General features: G+C 39.0%; 1 protein-coding gene across 1 annotated transcript in view; it reads right to left on the bottom strand.

Annotated features, from left to right (window-relative positions):
* Nucleotides 1–19841, bottom strand: part of VAV3 (vav guanine nucleotide exchange factor 3) — a 411833-nt gene that overhangs the window by 111438 nt on the left and 280554 nt on the right. The window contains exons 18-19 of the mRNA XM_002715817.5: nt 13572–13597; nt 8802–8847 (exon numbers count right to left, since the gene is read on the bottom strand). Of these exons, the coding sequence (XP_002715863.2) occupies nt 8802–8847; nt 13572–13597 (72 nt within the window). The remainder of the gene's footprint in view (nt 1–8801; nt 8848–13571; nt 13598–19841) is intronic.

Below are 19841 nucleotides of genomic sequence, written 5' to 3'. Positions count from 1 at the left end.
TGAGATAATGTGGAAAATGTGTATTTCAAAAAAACTATGCCTAGATTTCAAAAGTTTTTTGCATCCAAATAAACATCTTTTAATTCAGATTTTCCATGAAAGTTTTGAATTACCCTTGTACACTGAGAGTTACTAAAGGGCACCTTCGCCTCTAAATGTGACAAACTTGCCTGAGGTGCCTGCTGATAGGAAGTCAACAGAGAAAAAGGAAAACTGAGATATAGGGAAAACCCGAACTGTGACGGCATCAGTCAAGATCCTGTATCCATTCTGCTTGAAGCAAAAACACTTCAGACTTTCCGGTTACCTGAGTCACTAGACCCTTGATCTCCTTTCCCTCTTTAAAAAATAAACTAGTTTGGAATGTGTTTATGTCAACCTACTGGCTGATATACTAATTTAGAAGTGAATGGACTCGAATCTGGCAACAGACTGGCAACTTGTACACTCACAACGGTATACACTTATACATCTCTATTTCTTATAAACTGACATTTACTGGTGTATCCATTAGATATTCTGCCTCCTTGTCTTGTGTCATTCTTCAATCCACAATGAATTCTCCCTCATCTATCTTGATACTCAACTACACCATTCACAACCTACACAACATACTTGGTTGGTTCATCAGCTACTATAAATATTACCAATTTAACATGTTATGTTTGCATGTCTTATCTCTTCAACAGTTCCAAGCCCCTCAAAGACAGAGAAAAGATCCATGTATTTGTAACACCTACCTAGAAAAAGTCAGTCTCAAAAGAAAAATGGTCTGTAGAAACAATGAGGAGAAGGCTGGCATTAAAGTGGGTAAAGCCACTGCCTGTGATGCTAGCATCCTATATGGATGCCAGTTCAACTACCCGCTGCTCCACTTCCAATCCATTTGCCTGCTAATGGCTTGGGAAAAACAGTAGAAGAGGGCCCAACCACTTGGGCCCCTGCACCCACATGGGAGACCAGTAAAAAAAAAAATACAAAAACAAAAAATTCCCGGCTCCTGGTCCAACACTGGCCATTGTGACAATTTGGGAGTGAACCAGCAGATGCAAGATCTCTCTCTGCTTCTCCCTATATCTCACTCTATATAACTCTGCCTTCCAGATAGTAAATCTTTGAAAAAATGAGGAGAAAGTAATATGTTTTTTTTTCTCAAATTAAAATTTAAAAAGTCAACTTGATTTCAATATACTAAAAGATACTAATTGCCAATATGAGTCATCCTGACAGAATTCTACAAACTGCTCTCCAATGTTCTAATTAATTTGAGAACCATCTTCACCATTTGTATATGGATAAGAATATATATTATATATTAATAAGAATATGAACTGTTGCTATGGTTGGAATATTATTTACCCCACCACACACACATGCACGCACGCACGCACGCACACACACACACACACAATCATGCAGGACTTTAAACTCCAAAGTCATAAGTTAATGGTACTAAGGGTGTGGAAACTTAAGTATGGTACGTAGATGTCCTTTGGTCATTGGAGGTGGGGGAAACTGCCAGGTAGTTCCAATGACAGGGTTGCTGTAAAAGCCTGAGCCTGTGCCCAGCCACTCCTCGCTTGCCATGTGATCCTTTCTCCATATTGCTCTGCCACTACTATCTATTACCTTCATCAGAGGCCAAACTAATGGGGCCACCTGATATTGTGTACAAAATGAACTTTTTGTCTCTTCACAACTTAGCTACCTCAGGTATATTCTTAGAGTAACAGAAAACAGATCAATGTAACTATTTATGCTACTAAGGATTACTTTATCAATTTCTCTCTCCTTATATCAGTTGGATGTTACTTACATCAAATATTGTCATTGAAAGCCAATGTGTTTTGATCTAGCTGGTTTCTTTCATTTATGTTACCTTAAAACTAAGTCTGAAACAAGGTTACCTGGCTCTCAAAGGTTGTTCATCATATAAGGCACACAAAATTTTTTAAGTTTCTATGTTACTTAGCATTACATGGCACATTCTTTTTCTTCTAAAATGGGCAAATTTACACTAGCATGGCTATAGAGATAGCAAGGGAAGTAGTCCAAGCTATATTTCACATTCTAAGGAAGGGCCATTTTTATCAATGATTTTTTTTTTGTTTTGTGTTTTTGACAGGCAGAGTGGACAGTGAGAGAGAGAGAGAGACAGAGTGAAAGGTCTTCCTTTTGCCGTTCGTTCACCCTCCAATGGCCGCCACAGACGGCGCACTACGGCAGGCGCACCGCACTGATCCGAAGGCAGGAGCCAGGCGCTTATCCTGGTCTCCCATGGGGTGCAGGGCCCAAGCACTTGGGCCATCCTCCACTGCTTTCCCTGGCCACAGCAGAGAGCTGGCCTGGAAGAGGGGCAACTGGGACAGAATCCGGTGCCCCGATCGGGACTAGAACCCGGTATGCCGGCGCCGCTAGGTGGAGGATTAGCCTAGTGAGCCGCGGTGCTGGCCTATCAATGATTAATGTTCAAAGTAACTCACTAGGTTTAAGACTTTCTTTTCAGAATGTTTTTCTAAATATTTAACAGATACACACTATCGTCTAAAGACATAATTACTGTAATAACAGAAATTACGTTAGTGACCCAGAAGTAGTCTCTGTATATAACAATCCAAATGTTTTGTTATCTCAATAGTCACATTACTGATGCTATGTTTTCCACCTAAAAGCACCCCATCTACATTTTCAAATATTCGCCCCCCTTTCCTTTCTACTCCAAAGGTACCCGAGCAGTATTAGGAAAACACTGGCTTGGCACGGCGTGTACAGACCTGCCAGATGGCAGCAGTAGAGATCTTTTTGTGAACTCCAAATGAGCCCTGAAAGGGAGAAATAAATCCTCCTCAAACCAAAAAAGATGCGAGCCAGAGGCTGTGATGCTCATTTCAGAAATCTGCTATCATGGTAAAGGGAATTAGAACAGTAGCCCCAAAAATAACTACAAGGGGATCAACTGCCTTAGTGCAAAACTAGTCTTACTGTTCATAGCTTAATAGAAGCCAGGGGGAAAATCAGCTATTTTAAAATCCAGAGCATGCTCCCCAGTCTTCGTTCACAGCTTGCATTTCTCATTTCTCTGCAATGAATCTTAATCACTGGGTTCTACTGTCCCAGTTTCTATCAAGTTCATTTCTTTCAATGTGAAATACATTTTTACACATTTACAATTATGCTCCCAATATTTAGATTAGGATTTATATGTGATGAGAAATTAGTTTTGGAGGTGACAGAAAAGACAGAAATAGGTTTCACTGATTAATATGGAAATATTATAATCTATGGAACTTTATTACTTATCTATTATAGACAAAAGCTCATTTACTAAAACTTTCAAAAATATATGTTTGCTTCCCTCATACAAAAAAAGAAAAATGTATTTTTATACCAGTCTTTTAAATAAAATACTAGGTTGCTATTTTTCTTTTTTCTATTTGGAGACTAAATTATAAAATTCCTCTAAGGAGAAAATTGATATTCCATTTAAAAACAAATGTAAAAGAACCTAACAATTCTATTTAGACTGTATTAAATTATAATTTAATAAACCAACAAAATAATGTTATTTTTATTAATGAAAATATCTGTAAATAACTCAGCTTAAGAGCAATTTGAGCCCACAATTATCTTTTCTCAGTTCATTTTGCTTTTTTGTACTTAGTATGCATAGATCTTTTACATGTTTATCAGACTACTATTTTTTTTTTTTTTTGACAGGCAGAGTTAGACAGTGAGAGAGAGAGACAGAGACAAAGGTCTTCCTTCTGTTGGTTCACTCCCCAAATGGCCGCTACGGCCAGCGTGCTGCGCCAATCTGAAGCCAGGAGCCAGGTGCTTCCTCCTTGCAGGTGCAGGACCCAAGAACTTGGGCCATCCTCCACTGCCTTCCCAGGCCACAGCAGAGAGCCGGACTGGAAGAGGAGCAACCAGGACAGAATCCAGCGCCCCAAATGGGACTAGAACCCAGGGTGCTGGCGCCGCAGGCGGAGGATTAGCCAAGTGAGCCGCGGCACCGGCCTTCAGACTATTATTTTTAAAACAATGTCATTTCACAACAGTTATATGAAACATAATATTAAATGTTTTATATTTGCATTTATACACATGCATATATGCAATTAAAACTTTGTACCTTTATCTATTCCTTTCATAGGCAGAACATAAATTCCTTGTGGAGAGGGGTCTTGTTTTAAAATCAATGACATCACTATGGTTAATGTCAAATAAGATATGAAGTTGGTCATGAAAGAAAGATTTCTTAAATGCCATTCTTCAGACAAGAACAGATAGGTATGGTGATATATATCAATCCTACCTACTTGAAAGGGGACAATCTTTCAGGATGTCACTACCAAGAAAAGGTTAAGGCATCTCCTCCTTAATGAACAAGACAGCATTTCTAAGCCACAAGTATCTCTTTGTAAACAAGAGTTTAACAATGAGCACATGGAAAGCACCAACTCTCAGAAAGAACTCATCAATTTAACTGTTATCTGTCCATTTACTATTCAAGGTTATCAGAAATCACATAAGAAACTTCAGATCAGAAAGGCAGTAATCTACCTAAAAATTTCTACTGTATCTAATCTTTAGGCAATACAGCACAGAACAATAGTTTGAATATTTTAAAAGCTAGTGGCTGTGGACTTAAATATAAGATGCTATGAGATCCACAAATAAAAGACAATTTTGCAATTGTCTAAAATTGAAAAAAATGACACATGCCCTGGTATATAGATCTGACACATGCAAACTGATATACATCTTGCATCTTCTAACACAGATAACAGGGAAATTTTAAAGCTCAGTATTAAAATTTAATTGGTAACTCTGACCTTGAGTGCTAAGATTTTCTTGAGATTTATGATCTCATGTTCTTGAAAAAGGCCTAGCACCTTCATGTTCCTGAAATAATTGATCTGTTACAAGTGCTATTTTCCTGATACCAACATCTGTCTCAGGAAGAAATGCACAAACTCATGAAAATACCTTGCTAAATTTAAGAAATACGAACGAGCCACCCAAATTTGCATCTAACACGTTACTATTTTTATAAAAGCAGTCAAGATTAAAAGTTGATAAATTTCTTAGCACACAGCACAAGAAAAACTACAGAGCAAAGCAATCTGCAACTATTGTGTATAAAGACTAATACCATTATTAATAAAAAGTTTTTCTCTTACCAAATGAATGTTCTTATTTTTATTTTTATTCATTCACTTCAGAGGCAAAGAGAGCGGCACACAGAATTCCCATCCACTGGTTCACTCTCCAAACGTCTGCAATGGCCAGGACTGGGGCAGGCTGAAGGCTGAAGTCAGAACCCAATACAGGTCTCCCATGTGGGTGGCAGGGATTCAATTACTTGAGCCATCACCGGCTGCCTCCCATTGTGCACATTAGAAGGAAGCTGGAACCTAAGCACTAGGGCATTGTATGCAGGTGACCCAACTGGCATCTTAACTGCTATGCCAAAAATCAGGCCCAACAAAGGGAATGTTTTAAGTACATTAACAACCCAGAATGTAAACCTACAGTTTACATCTTTCTTGAGTTTGAATAGAATTTCACAACATACACTTTCTGCCTTGGGAGTTTTTGTTTATTGCAACCACAATCTAATAATTTCACCAGAAAACTCCCAACCATCACCATTGGTTGTGCCTACTGGTAAGAGTAAGCAAAAGCTTACGGAAGCCTGCAAAGAAGAGAATAAGAGCAATTCTGAATATGACTGTGATTATATAACCTCAATGGAAATGCAACATAAAACTCGGGATTTATTTGCAAATAAATAACTGGTAAACATTATTGATCTTAATATGATAAAATGTTCAGCATTAAACAACATGCTGCAACACACACTACTTAGTATAATAATTGCCACTATGTAGCATTCACTACCTACTGGACACTTTCAAAAGTGCTTTATATCTATTAACTCATGCAATGCTCACAACAACTTTTCAAGGCAGATGCTGCTTTGAAATTCCTTTTGCAAATGAGCAAACCACAGCAGAGAGAAAGGAGGCAAAGTGCCAAAGGCCAAACTGCAAGCAAACAGCTACATCTGGTCCCATATCCAGCGAATGTGGTTCAGAGCCATCCTACCATCAGCAGATTCCACCAGTGTTCCAGGAGGACACCAGCAGGATGGATTTAGAAAGCAAGAGAGACAATGCATACAACCATTAATCCACATGAAAAATTAAAAAAAAAAAAACCTCACACTTGTGTTATCTGAGAGAGAGAAAGACATACCAAGGCAGACACACAGAGAGGGTGCTCTCATCTGCTGTTTCACATCCCAAATGCCCAAAACAGCCAGGGCTGGACTAGGTTGGTTCTACAGGTAGAAAATCCAGTTCTCACAAATGCACGACAGAGATTCAATTATTTTAGCCATCACTACTACCTCTAAGGGCTGTATTAGCAGGAAGCTGGAGTCAACACACGGAGGCTGGCATCAAACCAAGGCACTCTGGTATGGAATGTAGACATCTTAATTACTGGGTCAAACACCCACTCTGCTATGTAACAGGATTAATTAAGCTCCTACTATCCACAAAACTGTGCCTCAAAGTCCTTTCTGACACAAAAGGTCTATGGAGAAGATATGTAGTTTATATTTGTCCATGGCTCTGAAATTCAGACCCTATGAAATGGTTATACCCAGCCTCTGAAATGGCTTAATTTTATTTTTCCTACAACCCACCCTGAGACTCTAGAAGACCATCAGCATATTCAGTCTTGGAAATGTCTACTAAGTAAGCTTTAGAGGAAAATCAAAACACTTCGACAGTGAGAGTACTACCAGCAATTAATACACCTTGGAGGCACTTTGTCCATGCAGCTTCAACTGCACTGATCCCTGTGTAAATACTGTGGGTGAAACATCTCCCACACAACTGTGATCATCTGTTACACAACAGTCACATCAGCAGCAACACAAGATGGCCATCAAGCAATGGTTAACTGAACAGAGAAACCCAGCAACTGGGCATCAGAAAAGCTTGAGGGGAAAGTCAACCAGCTCTAATCATATAATTTTAGCCTACATCAAAAATAGCGAAAGGAAGAAGAAGGTGTTACAACACCAGTCACTTCAAGAGGCAAGATCACCAACTATTTTTGACTTTTTGGCTTAGAAATGTGGAAAAACTAAAAATACATTGATAATATTTATTATACCTATTAAAACATAATATAGTCTAAGGACAAAACATATAGCAGTGTTTCTTTTTTATTTGTAACTTTATTCTTCATGAAGTTCTAAAATCTTTAGACAAACAGAAATATCAGGAGAGCTGTACTTATACAAAGCCATCACCTTTAGGATAACAGCATATAAATTTATTACTGGTCAGCTTTGTGTATTTAGAACATGAGTTCATTACAACTCCCTTTAAATAATCTACAGGATTCTAAAAAGCTTTGGCCATAAAATATATTGTTAAGAGTCAAATGTTTCAACTGACACTAAAAATATAGAAATGCATTTCCCTGGAGAGAAATGGACTAAATAAAAATGCCCATAGGAGAAATAAAAGACACTTAAAATATAGCATCTATAGAGGTTGATTTTCTGAAACAAAAATACTACAAATCACACAAAATAAGAAAAAATCCCTCATATTCATAGCCATACACTCCTATTAAACAGAATAGAGGAAGTCTCTTCTAAATATTATTGCAAAGTCCTCCGCAGAGACTATTGTCTTGGGAAAGCTAGAACTATTAAAAACTAAACCAGACCCTTATTTTTTAATAGCCTTAATTTTGTTCTATAGTTAAAAGATTTAAACTGATCTCAGAACACAAGTGAGGCAATTTCTAGCCAGAGGCAACAAAGCTCCCATAAACCCCAGATAGCTCATAAACTGGCATGGCCACCATGGGTGTGGTTTCAGTTAGAAGCTATAATGCTTTGAAAACTAAACTTTACAACTAGGTGAACACTGCTTATGATGAGAAAACAAAACAAAAGACAGAATCCAGATTATTTCTCAGCAAGGGTACTCTGCGTCTCATCTTCCATTTACTTTGTTATCAAGTTCATACATTTAGAACCCTTTAGCTGGGAATACCTTTAACCCACAATAATAGGAACATATATATAACAAAATATTTGGTAATTAAACTATGGAAGGTGGCATTGCTCAATGGACAAAAAAATAATTATACTAAAATAAGGGCAGGCCAAACCTCGCCATGTTAAATAGAAAACACTGAATATTTTCTGCAAATAATTGGTCTCCTGAGAAGGCACTTGTTCAGCATGCTTCTACTGTAAAACAGCACAGATACAGGATCAAGATATTTTCCCAAAGTTTATTCTTTCTCCTACTCCCCTAGAAAATGTTAACCTTGAAGTGCCAGCTTGCTAGTTGATTTTCTTACCAGACTTAGGATGGAGCAGGGAAGGGGTGCTGGGTATGTTAGCATTCACCAGGCACCCTGAGGCTGTTCAGAAAGCAAATAGCCAGCTGCTGATTGTAGAAAAGTGTGGTACTGTATGCAGCTTACTCATCCTGTGAATGATTTACACTTTAGACTGCAGCTTTCTGGTCTCACAGTATACACCAAACTGTAAGAACAAAGGTCAACAATATGCCTTCTGTAACACTTTCCATGTACTTTCAGGAACTAAATCACTTTAGCCATTACTACTGCCTGCAAGAGTCTGCACTAGCAGAAAGCTGGAGTCAAAAGCTGGAGGCTGGCATCAACCCAAGGCACTCAGGTATGGAATGTGGGCATAACTACAGTCATGATCATAGGGTATATAATCAGCAACACACCTGGATCCACCTGTCTGGAAGTTCTCCGGAGTCCATTGGTCCGTTTCTGTGAAAAAAAAAAAAAAAAAAAAAAAAAAAAGTAATACAAAACAAAATAAAGACATATTAGTGATTGGGTAATACTAAATTTTATAACTTCTAATACTTTGGAAGGAATGCTGCACTTTTTCCAACTAAAAGCATGACTAAATTTGATCAAAATGGGTTTTTAATATTCATTTTCATAATTTAACTTTTTGTTTTTCTAATTGATCCTCCACATGAATGCCATTACATTTGATAAGTTGTTGATACAACACTAAGACAAAGAAATCTTTTTGTTTACCAACTCCAGATATCATGACTTCACTTTTTTAAGTACCTGTGACTACAGGAACAAACACAGCTCAGACCACTGTTCTTGGTTGGAAAACATTCCCAGCAATGATATACGAGCAACAGCCTTCAACTCATCTCGAAAAACTCAAACTCAGCTATTTGTGGGGCTAGATGGACCAGAGACTGAAAAAAGGATACGGCCTCAAAACTAACATCTGAAGCCCTGATTTTAGCCAACATTGAAATGATAATGGTGTTTTAATTATGAACCAGTTGTTTCTGAATACTTTGACAAAGCAAAACAGAAACACAGCTTGTGAACCATAGAAAAGTGAAACTTTAATACAGAAAAGAAGTCCATAAGAAACACTGTGCATTACAGAAGAATTACAAAAGAGATACAAGATACAAGAGACTTTAAATCTTTGGAAATGCATTGTTACACATTGGATTTCACACACATGAGGTTCATTCCCACCTCAGCACTCTGGTAATCTCACTAATTAAGGACTTGAATTTCACATTGTATAATACAAATGGATGAAAGGCTGACTCTATGACTATGATATAATTCAGATTTTTGCAAGAGTGTGTTTCTTTTTATGTGTAGGGGTCTGCACCTGTATATGGAGACTTGGTTTCATTCAGCACACTTGGCTTTGCCTAACACACGTTATCCACCCCACGTTATCCACAGATGGTTCTCAGGGACTCTGCTGCTGCAGCTTTCATACCCAGAGTAAATGGCTGAGCTGGAGGCTTTCGGCCTCCAATCATATCCTGCAGACTCTCAGGATCTCTGGTGAAAGCAAACTAGAGGAATTTTTGAAAACATGATTTTTGTTTTTTCCCCCAACTATTTCCAAACTGGATTTATAAAAAGATGAATAGGATTGTTAAAATGGCCATTGCAGCCATGTGGAGTGAGATGGATACCTGGACTGGAAACTATCAACAAGAGTTGCTGTGAGGGAGAGGGAAATGGTGCTTAGGGCTTCTTGGTGGCCAAGGCCTGGAGAGGGGAAGCATGAGGAGCTGCAGGTTCAGGTCCATTAACATGAAAGGAAACCACCTGCAGAGAAAAACTCTGGTCTCCCTGAAATTTTATAGAAAAATCCCAGAGCTTTTGATACAAAGAAGATCACACAACTGAGAATATTTTCAACAGGAAAATACCTGAGATGGGTACATGGATGCTGCTCCCTACATCTCCCACCACCACCTTACCATACCATAGAAGCTGTCTCTCTGCTCATCTGACACCTTCCACTCTTAAAGTGCTTGGAAGGCAAGGAAAGCAGTCAGCCTTTTGGTCTGATTGCTAGAATCCCCTGACAAGCGTATGGAGACACTACTCATTTAAAACATGAAAAGGAGAACTGTGTTCAAGAACACCTCTATATTTTCTTTAATTTAGCATTAAGATAAGCACCAAAAATGTGATTATTGTAAGAACAGATTCTAGAACAAGACTAGCAAAGTTCAAATGCAAATACTACCACCTGGCATTGCTTGACTGTGAGCATCTCACACGTCTGTACCTCAGTTTTCTCATCTACAAATTGGGAATGATAATAATACTTCCTAGGGGTTTGTGATAAGAATTAAACCATTTATATGAAGTGCTTAGAAAAGTAGCTGCCACATGGGAAGCATTATTAAGCGACAGTTTATTATGATCATTAGTAACTTTATGCATTTTGAATGCTTAAATTCAAACGAAGGATAAATTCTTCTACTAAATCTATGTCTTGTTTTAGGTTCTTTCGTCTGAAAAAAATCACTGAAAATTAGTCACCTGAAAAGAGAAACTTTTCTACAGGATGGATAGGTTGGAAAATGAACTCTGATCTGGTGTACAGAATATATATATATATATATTTTTTAAATAACTTAGGTTACTTAGACAGTGTTCGTTTGGGTAGTTAGAGATTTACTATTGTTTAAAATAACCTAAGAAGTATTTTATATTGCAAAAATTTGGAATATGTTTTAAACAATTTTAAAACATAAACTTCAATTGTCATTCTATCACCCCTATTCCTACTCCCCTTGACAGCTACATGCTAAGGCCTACGACAGAGCTGAACAGGCCATTGGCCCAGCAGGGGGAGGGAGGAGAGGAGGACACATGTATGCCATCTCTGGAGCTCTGAACTACAACTCAGTGACCATGAGAATCCACGTTCAGGGCCTCTCAATTCCTTTGATCTAACTAGAAGGCAGGAAAACACCAAACCTAACTTTATAAGGAATTAATAGTTACTTCTTGCTTCATTATCTATTAACTTGTCTTTCTCTAAAAGAACAAAAAATACCTTTATCATCCACAAATCTCTGTCTCTCTTCTTGCCTCTGTGGGGATTAAGTGAATTCTCTGTTGATTTTCCCAACTAGACAAATAAGCCAGCTTTGCTCCTTCTACCTGCTCTAGCCTGTGTTAAGGAATGAATTCAAAGTTGCTAAAGAGATATAATACCCAAGGTATCATATACCTTGGGTGTGCTGGTGGAGGCCCAGGACCTGTGGTTATGGACAGCTGAACCTACCTTGAGAATCAAACATACAACTAAAGATTAAAAAAAAAAAAAATCACAATCATAGTTACTAAAAGGGAAATACCTGGGGACTATAAATCAGCTCCTGAAGAAAAAGACGGTGGTCAAGAGGGGAAAGAAGAAACTCACAGAGTTCACCAAGCTAACTCGCACATCACCTGAATGTCTGCCTTCAAGAGGGACACTTCTGGTATGGGCAGTGGACAGAGATGCTCCTTAATGTTCTCTTACTACACTTCCGCCTTCAACGGAACTAAAGTTTCCTTAGCATACTGGCCGTATAAGACTTTGCTATCTTTCTCCATCTAGTAGAGATTATTAGCACAGTCACATGTTAAATAAAAATTACACTTATTATACTTGAAAATTAAGCAAGTCATTAAAAAACTGATGCGGCATTTAAAAAATGTGAAAATTAATTCGTTTCATAAGAGATTTACATGCACTTTTTAAGCATAAAATGTGTGTGAACTATTTAATATCGTGAAAATTATTAGCCACTTCTTATTACCACCCTTTTCTGTAAATACACCCACTTCATGTTACTTGATTAAAATGAAATGAAGTAATCTTACTTAGAAAAAATAATATACACATCTAACAGGATAAATATTCAGTAACACTGAGTTAGAGTTCAGAGCTCGACAAGGTATCTGTCTCAATAACCAAGAAACAGTGCAGGAGAGCACACGAAAGCTGTTTTACAAGATCAAGGACACTGCTAAAAAACACTTTGATAGCTCTGACAAAAATTTATATATAAATGAAATACTAAAATAAATTTATTTTAGCCCTAAAAGAACCTGTAAGACCTATTTTTTAAAAAACAATAATGTTATGCATTCCTTGGTCACCATCTAGTTTCTATGATATTAGTCAATGGATTTACTGAATAGCTGAATATAATATGAACTTCTTCATATAACACTCGTGATACCCTCCATACACCAACTGTATATCCGTGCAAAAAAAGGAGAAACAAGTGCCTCACATGGCATTTTGTTATATTTTGTTATATTTTTCATTTTCAACCAACTATCTAAATGCTAGCTTACTAGAAACATTAATATGACACCACTTTTAAAGACAGATAAATGTTACGTACTAAATTATACTAAATTGGTAAACAGTTTTATCATTATTCTGAAATTCTCAGATTACTGTACTTTTGGTTCACATTACTAAGCACACACATTTCATATTTTAATTTTCTCTACTATGGTATTTTTTCATGTTCTCGCCATGGTATTAAGGGATTGGGGAGGTGGTTCAGGTATGAAATTTGTTATTTTTTGGTTGATAACCAGGGCAATGGTTGTTGGGAATTTGCCATCTTGTTCATTCTTTTGTATTTTTTAGGCTAATTTTATTCTAAGGTGGGTAACACTATTCACATATTTCTGAACCACTATAATTCAGACCCTGTATTAAACAAGGGGAAAGTTATCAGATGTTGACTTGATTAATAGGACATGATATTATTCTTTCTTGTGCTCAGATAACTACTAGGAACATGAAACCATGTCCTTAGATGAGCAATGCTGGAATCTTTAGTACCGGCAAATGCCGTACAGCGACATAACATTTCATGACAGAAGACACGTCTACCAACTTCCTGGAGAGAAGCCACCCTTCCTACGCTCAATGTCCCACAGCACACACAGCCTTAGACTCCATATTCTCATTTTCTCTCTACCTGTGATCTCCTAACAGGAACTGTGAGAACTCCTCTGATTTAACTTGTGCATTTCATTAAAAAGTACTTGCTAGCTCCATTTCTGTCTCTATTCATTTTAAAAGGCACATTTAGCATTGTAGAAGCTCAGACCTTCTTAAGCTAGCAAACAACCTGAAATGCAAAGGTTATATGAAAATTTTTAAATGTTAATCTTACCTCTGGTGGTTTGAGCGTCCCTTGTTCTGAAACAAATGTGAAAATTGGCATTGTCAGTGTAAAGTTATTTTGTTTGGTTAGCAACCTTAGCTTGTTCTCTGCAGTGTGGTAAAACACTACTGCTTTGTTTTCTTAACTGATACCTGTAATATATTTCCAGGGTCCCTCAGGCTGGGCTAGTAATTGTTTTGCAACCCAAGTTCTCTTACCTTATTGGCTTGTCAGGAAAGTGACTCATAGTTCTAAATGACTTCTCAGTTATGCTTAACTTTTTCAGTTGTTTATTAAGCAATGTCAATTCAACCGCATAAAGCTCCTTGAAACAGAGGCTTGCACTAAGTTTATATGCATGAGAGAAAGCTAAAGGCAAACCTTTCTGCACACCTCACTTTAAGAATCTAAACACACTAATTTACAAAGGCAGTGCATTGATAGAACAATGGCAAATTTAACACAGTGCATTATACTCCATATGAATTTTTTTTTTCATTAAGAGGCTATAACTCTTGTTTTTAATTTTAGGAGGAATACAGTCTGATTTAAAGATGGAAATAAAACCCTGAGTCAGGATTCGATTTCAATGCTAATTTTCCTTTCATCCTTAGTTCACCTTTCTATAAATAGGGACAACAATCTTTCCCTACAATACAACTCTTGACATTCACTAACAGTTATAAAGAAGCCTGGGACCTTCAGGTAGAAGGAAGAGCAGAGCACAGGCCGCCCTTGGAAAGCCAGGGGACAGAGTTTCTGCTTCCTGTCCCTGTGCCAGGAGCACCAATACACATTACAGTTTCGCCAGACTGACCATCACCTTGCCTATACTTTTCCCATCCAAAGCGACCTCTCAGGAATGACCAGAGAGGGGAAGATGCAATGGAGGGGGCATCAGGAGAGCAGGGCAGGCCCAAGTGGGAGCTGGGTGGCGTGTTTCTCGCAGCGGCTCTAAGCCCCACCACCAGAGCTGGCAGAGAAAACTCCTGCCACTGGACCAGCTGCTCCAGACGGGTTTACAGAGCAAGACTGCCTGGGGCATGGAACAGAGAGTTGCTTTACTGTTTGTTTTTTAAAGGACTACTTCTGATTGATGGAAACAGAAGATATATGAGCAAAAAGTCACCTTTCTGGAGAAAAGCTGAATTCTGTATCCTGTTGTCAATTTCAAGCCCCATGGCCCTGGTTTTCACAGATAACTGTGTCTTAAGAAAGCATCTTTGCTAGGCCTGAAATCAGTCTTAACAAAGAAGTAATCCTGGATAAAATGCTGGAAAGAGATTGCCTAAGAGAGGGCTGGTTTGGGAAGAAGGTCTATAAAGCAGCACTGGGCTGGCCCAGCCTCTGAACCCAGGTGAGGTGAACTTGGGTTCTCAGCAGGGCAGCTGTGGTACCTGTTTCTCTGGTTTCCCCAGAAAGACCTATTTGCTTGGATAGCCCTAAACTACTTGCTTCTCCTACTGGAGAGGCAGAATGCGATCCTGAGCTGAGGATCAGAGACTGCAGGAGGCCTCCAAGTCCTCTATTCAAGGAGACAGAGGAAAGCTTTATAACACTTCCACAGGATTCTGAGGTGGGGAACCCTCAGATCTTCCATGTTTCAGTGCTCCCAACTCCATAAGCGTGCACCTTAATTTCACTTCAAATGCAGCATCTTTTCTGATTATTCACATATAAGTATTTCATATCCTTGTGAAATAGGCCTTTCCCAACAAGTATTATTTGTGGGAGCCAGTGTTTGGGTGCAGTGGGCTAAGCTACCACTTGTAACCCCGGCATCCCATATTGGAGTGCTGGTTTGAGTCCTGGTTATTCCGCTCCCAACCGGGCTCCCTGCTGAGGCACCTGGGAAGGCAGAGGAGGGTGGCCCAGGGGCTTGAGTTCATGCCACTCACGTGGGAAACCCAGATGGAGTTCCGGGCTCCTGGTGTCAGCCTGGTCCAGCTCCAGGTGTTACAGGCATATAGAAAGATATCTTCCTCTCCCTCCCTCCCTCTCTCTCTCTCTTTCTAGTAAAATAAATGTATTATTCATGGTATAAAACCTGTGACAGCTCCATGTGACAGCAGTGTCAGATCAGGCCCCATGGAAGTCCTCTGGGCTCTCCTCGGGAAGAGGAAACGACAGTGTTTAGGGTGGCCATGCCCCTGTGCAGACACCTGTGCCTTGTCACTTGGGGAACACATCTAGAAACAGAAGACCTTCCCTTACAGGCTCTTGATACCTTGTTGCTCAAGTCAGGGCTGCAAGCTGGCTAGCTCTCAACATGAAAGAGAGGTTATCACAGAACACACAGGGACCTGAGGCCCAGAGGACTGGCACCAAGTGAGGGACAGCCTAGCCAGGACAGAGCCCCTTCCTCTGCTCTCCCTCCTTTATTTCTCCACATCCTCATTGTCTCCTGCTTTCCTCTGTGGGAGTCTCACCAAGACTATGAGCTAATCCCATATTTCTGACTGGATGTCTGCACAAAGCCGCCCCTGTGTAACCCACACGAGAAAATGGGAAAAGGGGCTTTTTGCTGGATGCATTTCTAAGCGGGACCACTCTCTCCGCTTTCCTGGCTTTACTCCTTCTTCCCATCCACCCCATCACCCAGGACAGCCACTGAAAGCGGACTTGACACGAAGCCGTTAGCATCCTACTCTGCTCATGCTGACTCTGCTGTTTAAGGAGCAGCTCTCGTACATCTGGGCTTCTATGTAGTCACACCTCATGGAAGCATTCTAAGGATTCTGAGGGCAGGGCAAAAGCCAAAAGGGTGGCAAAAATTCTTAGGATTTGCTTTGAATGAAAACACCCTAAGCCAGGCTCCTTAACTTCTATTTCTGTACTTGGAATGAAGGTCATTCCACTAAATGGCTTCTTTTACAGACATAACCTACATTCTCATAACCACATTAATACAACAGCTTATTAGTTTTTAACATTAATTTATTTATTTAAAAGGCAGAGTTTCAAAGAGAAGGAGGGACAAAGAGAAAGATCTTCCATGCACTGGTTCACTCCTTAAATGGGAACAACAGCAATGGTTGGGCCAGGCCAAAGTTAGGAGCCTCATACTTGATCCAAGCCTCCCATATGGGTGACAGGGTCCCCAAGCATGCCAGCCATCCCCTGCTGCTTTTCTAGGAACATTAGCAGGGAGCTGCATCAGAATTGAGGCAGGCAAAACTTGAACTGGTGGCATATGGCATGTTGGCATTGCAGGCAGCAGCTTAACCCAGTGCAACACAATGCCAGCCCTGATGCAGTAGCTTGTTAATGTACACTGATGGTAATGAGAGAGAGAGGGATATAGTATTTCATATTTTTAAAAAGTAAAAGATCATTCTGGCTTAAAAAAAAAAAAAAAACAGAAAGAGATCCTTTTTCTATTAAGTATCCTATGGAAAAGTTGCTCTAATCATGAAATCTGTAACCCAATCCTTGACTGCCTCTTGGTATGTACCCAAACGTAGTATGGAATGAAGTAGAGCTCCAGAAAACTCCATGTGCCACAGTTCTGCATTAGGACTGGGATAATAAGAGCTGATATCATTAACACTTCTATGGTTGAATCTGACCTAGGAGAAGGGTTGCTGGGTGAGACCTGATGAAAATGTCTCTTTCTCTCTTTCCTTCTCTTTCTCTCCTGGGAGTCTTCTTAAGATAGTAATACAGTTTTTCAAGTTTCCAAAAGTTTTTAATCTTCGATTTGTCTTTATGCTGCCGCCTGCTTCTCAGGCTGCTATTGATCAAACTATAAAACGTTCTTACCCTTTCAAGACCCTTTCCAGATGGTGACTCGCAGGCCCTCAGGGCGTTTATACCTCGCATTCTTTCATCATGTCCCAACGGGTTAAATGGGATTCGGGGAAGTGGTGTGACTGAGGTGTGTGGAGCCCTTGCAGCACTACCTCTTCATGGCCTGCACACAGCTCCCTGTGCATGTTTGTGTATGAGAAATGACTTTCACTGAGGTTTAGACTCTCATACTACGATTCACTAGTTTAAATATAAAATTCTCTTCTGCTATATTTGTTTTTTTTTCAATGCAAGTGGCTCTTTGTTCACCCTTTACTACACAATTTTATCTGTCTCTTATCTGAAGTTTTATTACTTACGACTAAACAAATCAATGTTCAGTAAGTCCGTTTGTCTCAAAAGGGGCTACAGAAAAGTAAATACCAAGACAGTTTTGGAAGAGTCTCACCATCATGGTTTACAAGCTATTTTTGTGAAACACTAAAACTAAAAGACAGCTGAATTGATCCAGTTTGGGGGAAAGATGTACAAATTCCATGCTCACCACTCAGACCTAAAAAAGTTTTTAAAAGAAAAAAACCATACAGAAAAACACAAGCCATAAATAATACTGGGAAAGAAACTGATTTCAAGTCTTTTCAGAAGCTCTAACAGGAATCCAACCATATAATAGTTTCCAATTCATTTCAATAATTATTAATGTATCATTAAACTGACCCAAATAGTTAAATGGAAAGAAAATAACCACTCTTGAATATAAAATTGTCTTGATGAGTTAAAAAGTTCAATTTTTACAAAAGGTTTTAAGCAATATCAGGCAAAACCAAAGTCAATTTTTGGTTATGAAATCAATGATCAAGCCTCAATTCACAAAATAGTAATGTGCCAAAATGTCTAGTGGCAGAGGATGAAATAAAATTGTATTCTAAAAACCTGTCTCTTGTGCTAAAATAGGCAATACTACATATAAAAGAGTCCTTTCTAGAGGCAAATTTTGGGTGCAAATTCTACATAGCAATGCTGCAGGTTTAAACCACTAGGATTCCAATTAGGGGTGGCTATTGCAGCAGCAGGAGCAGCCGCTGGCCTAGATAAAAGAGCGATTAAACAGATAAGCAAATGGGGATCTGCCTCGGTTAAATATTAGAGCAGCTGAGGCTTGCATTCCCACTAAAACAAAAGATGCACAAACCAAGTCTGCCGCAGCAGTATTTGCCTTCCGAAGTTACTTTCTTTGTTCAAACTGAGAAGATGCAAAGCAAGCTATATTGATCAATGTCATGGTAACAAGGGGACTGGAAGGGCTTAGTCATCTATATTAGAGTGGGAAAAAAACCATAAACATCCCCAAAGTTTGCAGCCTAGGTTTAAATTTTAGGGTAGTGTACTCTGAGAAAGAAATGCCACCCTAGAGTTACACCAGCTTTGCAGTAACTTGTTGAGAGGGCTTAATATAACTGAGTTCATACTATTCATTATTAACATTAGAAACTTCTGGCATACACTTCAGAGCCCGTGTACATGTTGATCATTGAGGTTGCCATGGTGAATGTGAGTCAACTCAAGTTCAGTGAAAAAGAGTGGAACTGCCTGTCCTTTAAACCCAGGCAAATCCTCAAATGGTAAGACACAAGGACATCTCCTATCTTCACATTTTTGTTTTCAAGTTGCATTGTCTTTTAATAAACTTAGCACATCTTTCACTTAAGTTAATATGTCAGTCACCTATTAGAGTGAATGAATGACTTCACTCTGAAATGTGCTGCATTTTTGCCATGTAATTACCTTGTCCAGGATGAATGAAGACTACATAGATATAAGGGATATAGATCCTGAAATATAAAAGATTTCTGAACCTGAAAAGGATAACATCCAAAGGCTCTTCCATTAAAAAAAGGCCTAAGAGATATTTCAAATGCTTAATGATTAATATTTTGCCATATTCTAGAACATCACTAAAGATTGTATTTGGGTTCAAATATTCCTACTTTGGGAAAAAAAGTGATAACTGAAATGAAGTGTCCTTTCTTTTTCACAGTACTAAGGGATGGATACAAAAGATGAGAAACATGCTTTCCAAATTAAAGGTGCATATAACCTATGAGTAGAAATAAAGCTGGCAGAGACAGCAATGCCCACCAAACAGTCCACATGGTCCACTACATTGTCCAGCTTCCTTTATGACTGAAGCCATGTAATAAGTTTTAGCCAATGGCAGTGATCAAAAATGGCACTGTTTAATTTAGGCTATGATTCTAAATGTAGCAACCCTGGGAGCCTCATGTCAAGTCGGCAGAGTCACAAGATGGACATGACCTGGACCCCAAGATACCGTTTAGAAAGAGATGCGCCAGAGGACCACTGAACCCACAGCAAATAGGGCTCAGGAGAAAAACTTGTATGTGTTAAAAATCACTGGAGCTGGGGAACGCGTTAGTTACCACAACACAGCCTAACTTTAGCAAATAAACAAAACTACATCGAAGCTAATTAGAGAACAAGTTAATTCAGGTTACCATTGGGTGACCA

Source organism: Oryctolagus cuniculus, chromosome 7, assembly GCF_964237555.1.
Source record: "Oryctolagus cuniculus chromosome 7, mOryCun1.1, whole genome shotgun sequence".
NCBI classification, from domain to species: Eukaryota; Metazoa; Chordata; class Mammalia; order Lagomorpha; family Leporidae; genus Oryctolagus; species Oryctolagus cuniculus.
This window is presented reverse-complemented; position numbering and strand designations above follow the sequence as displayed.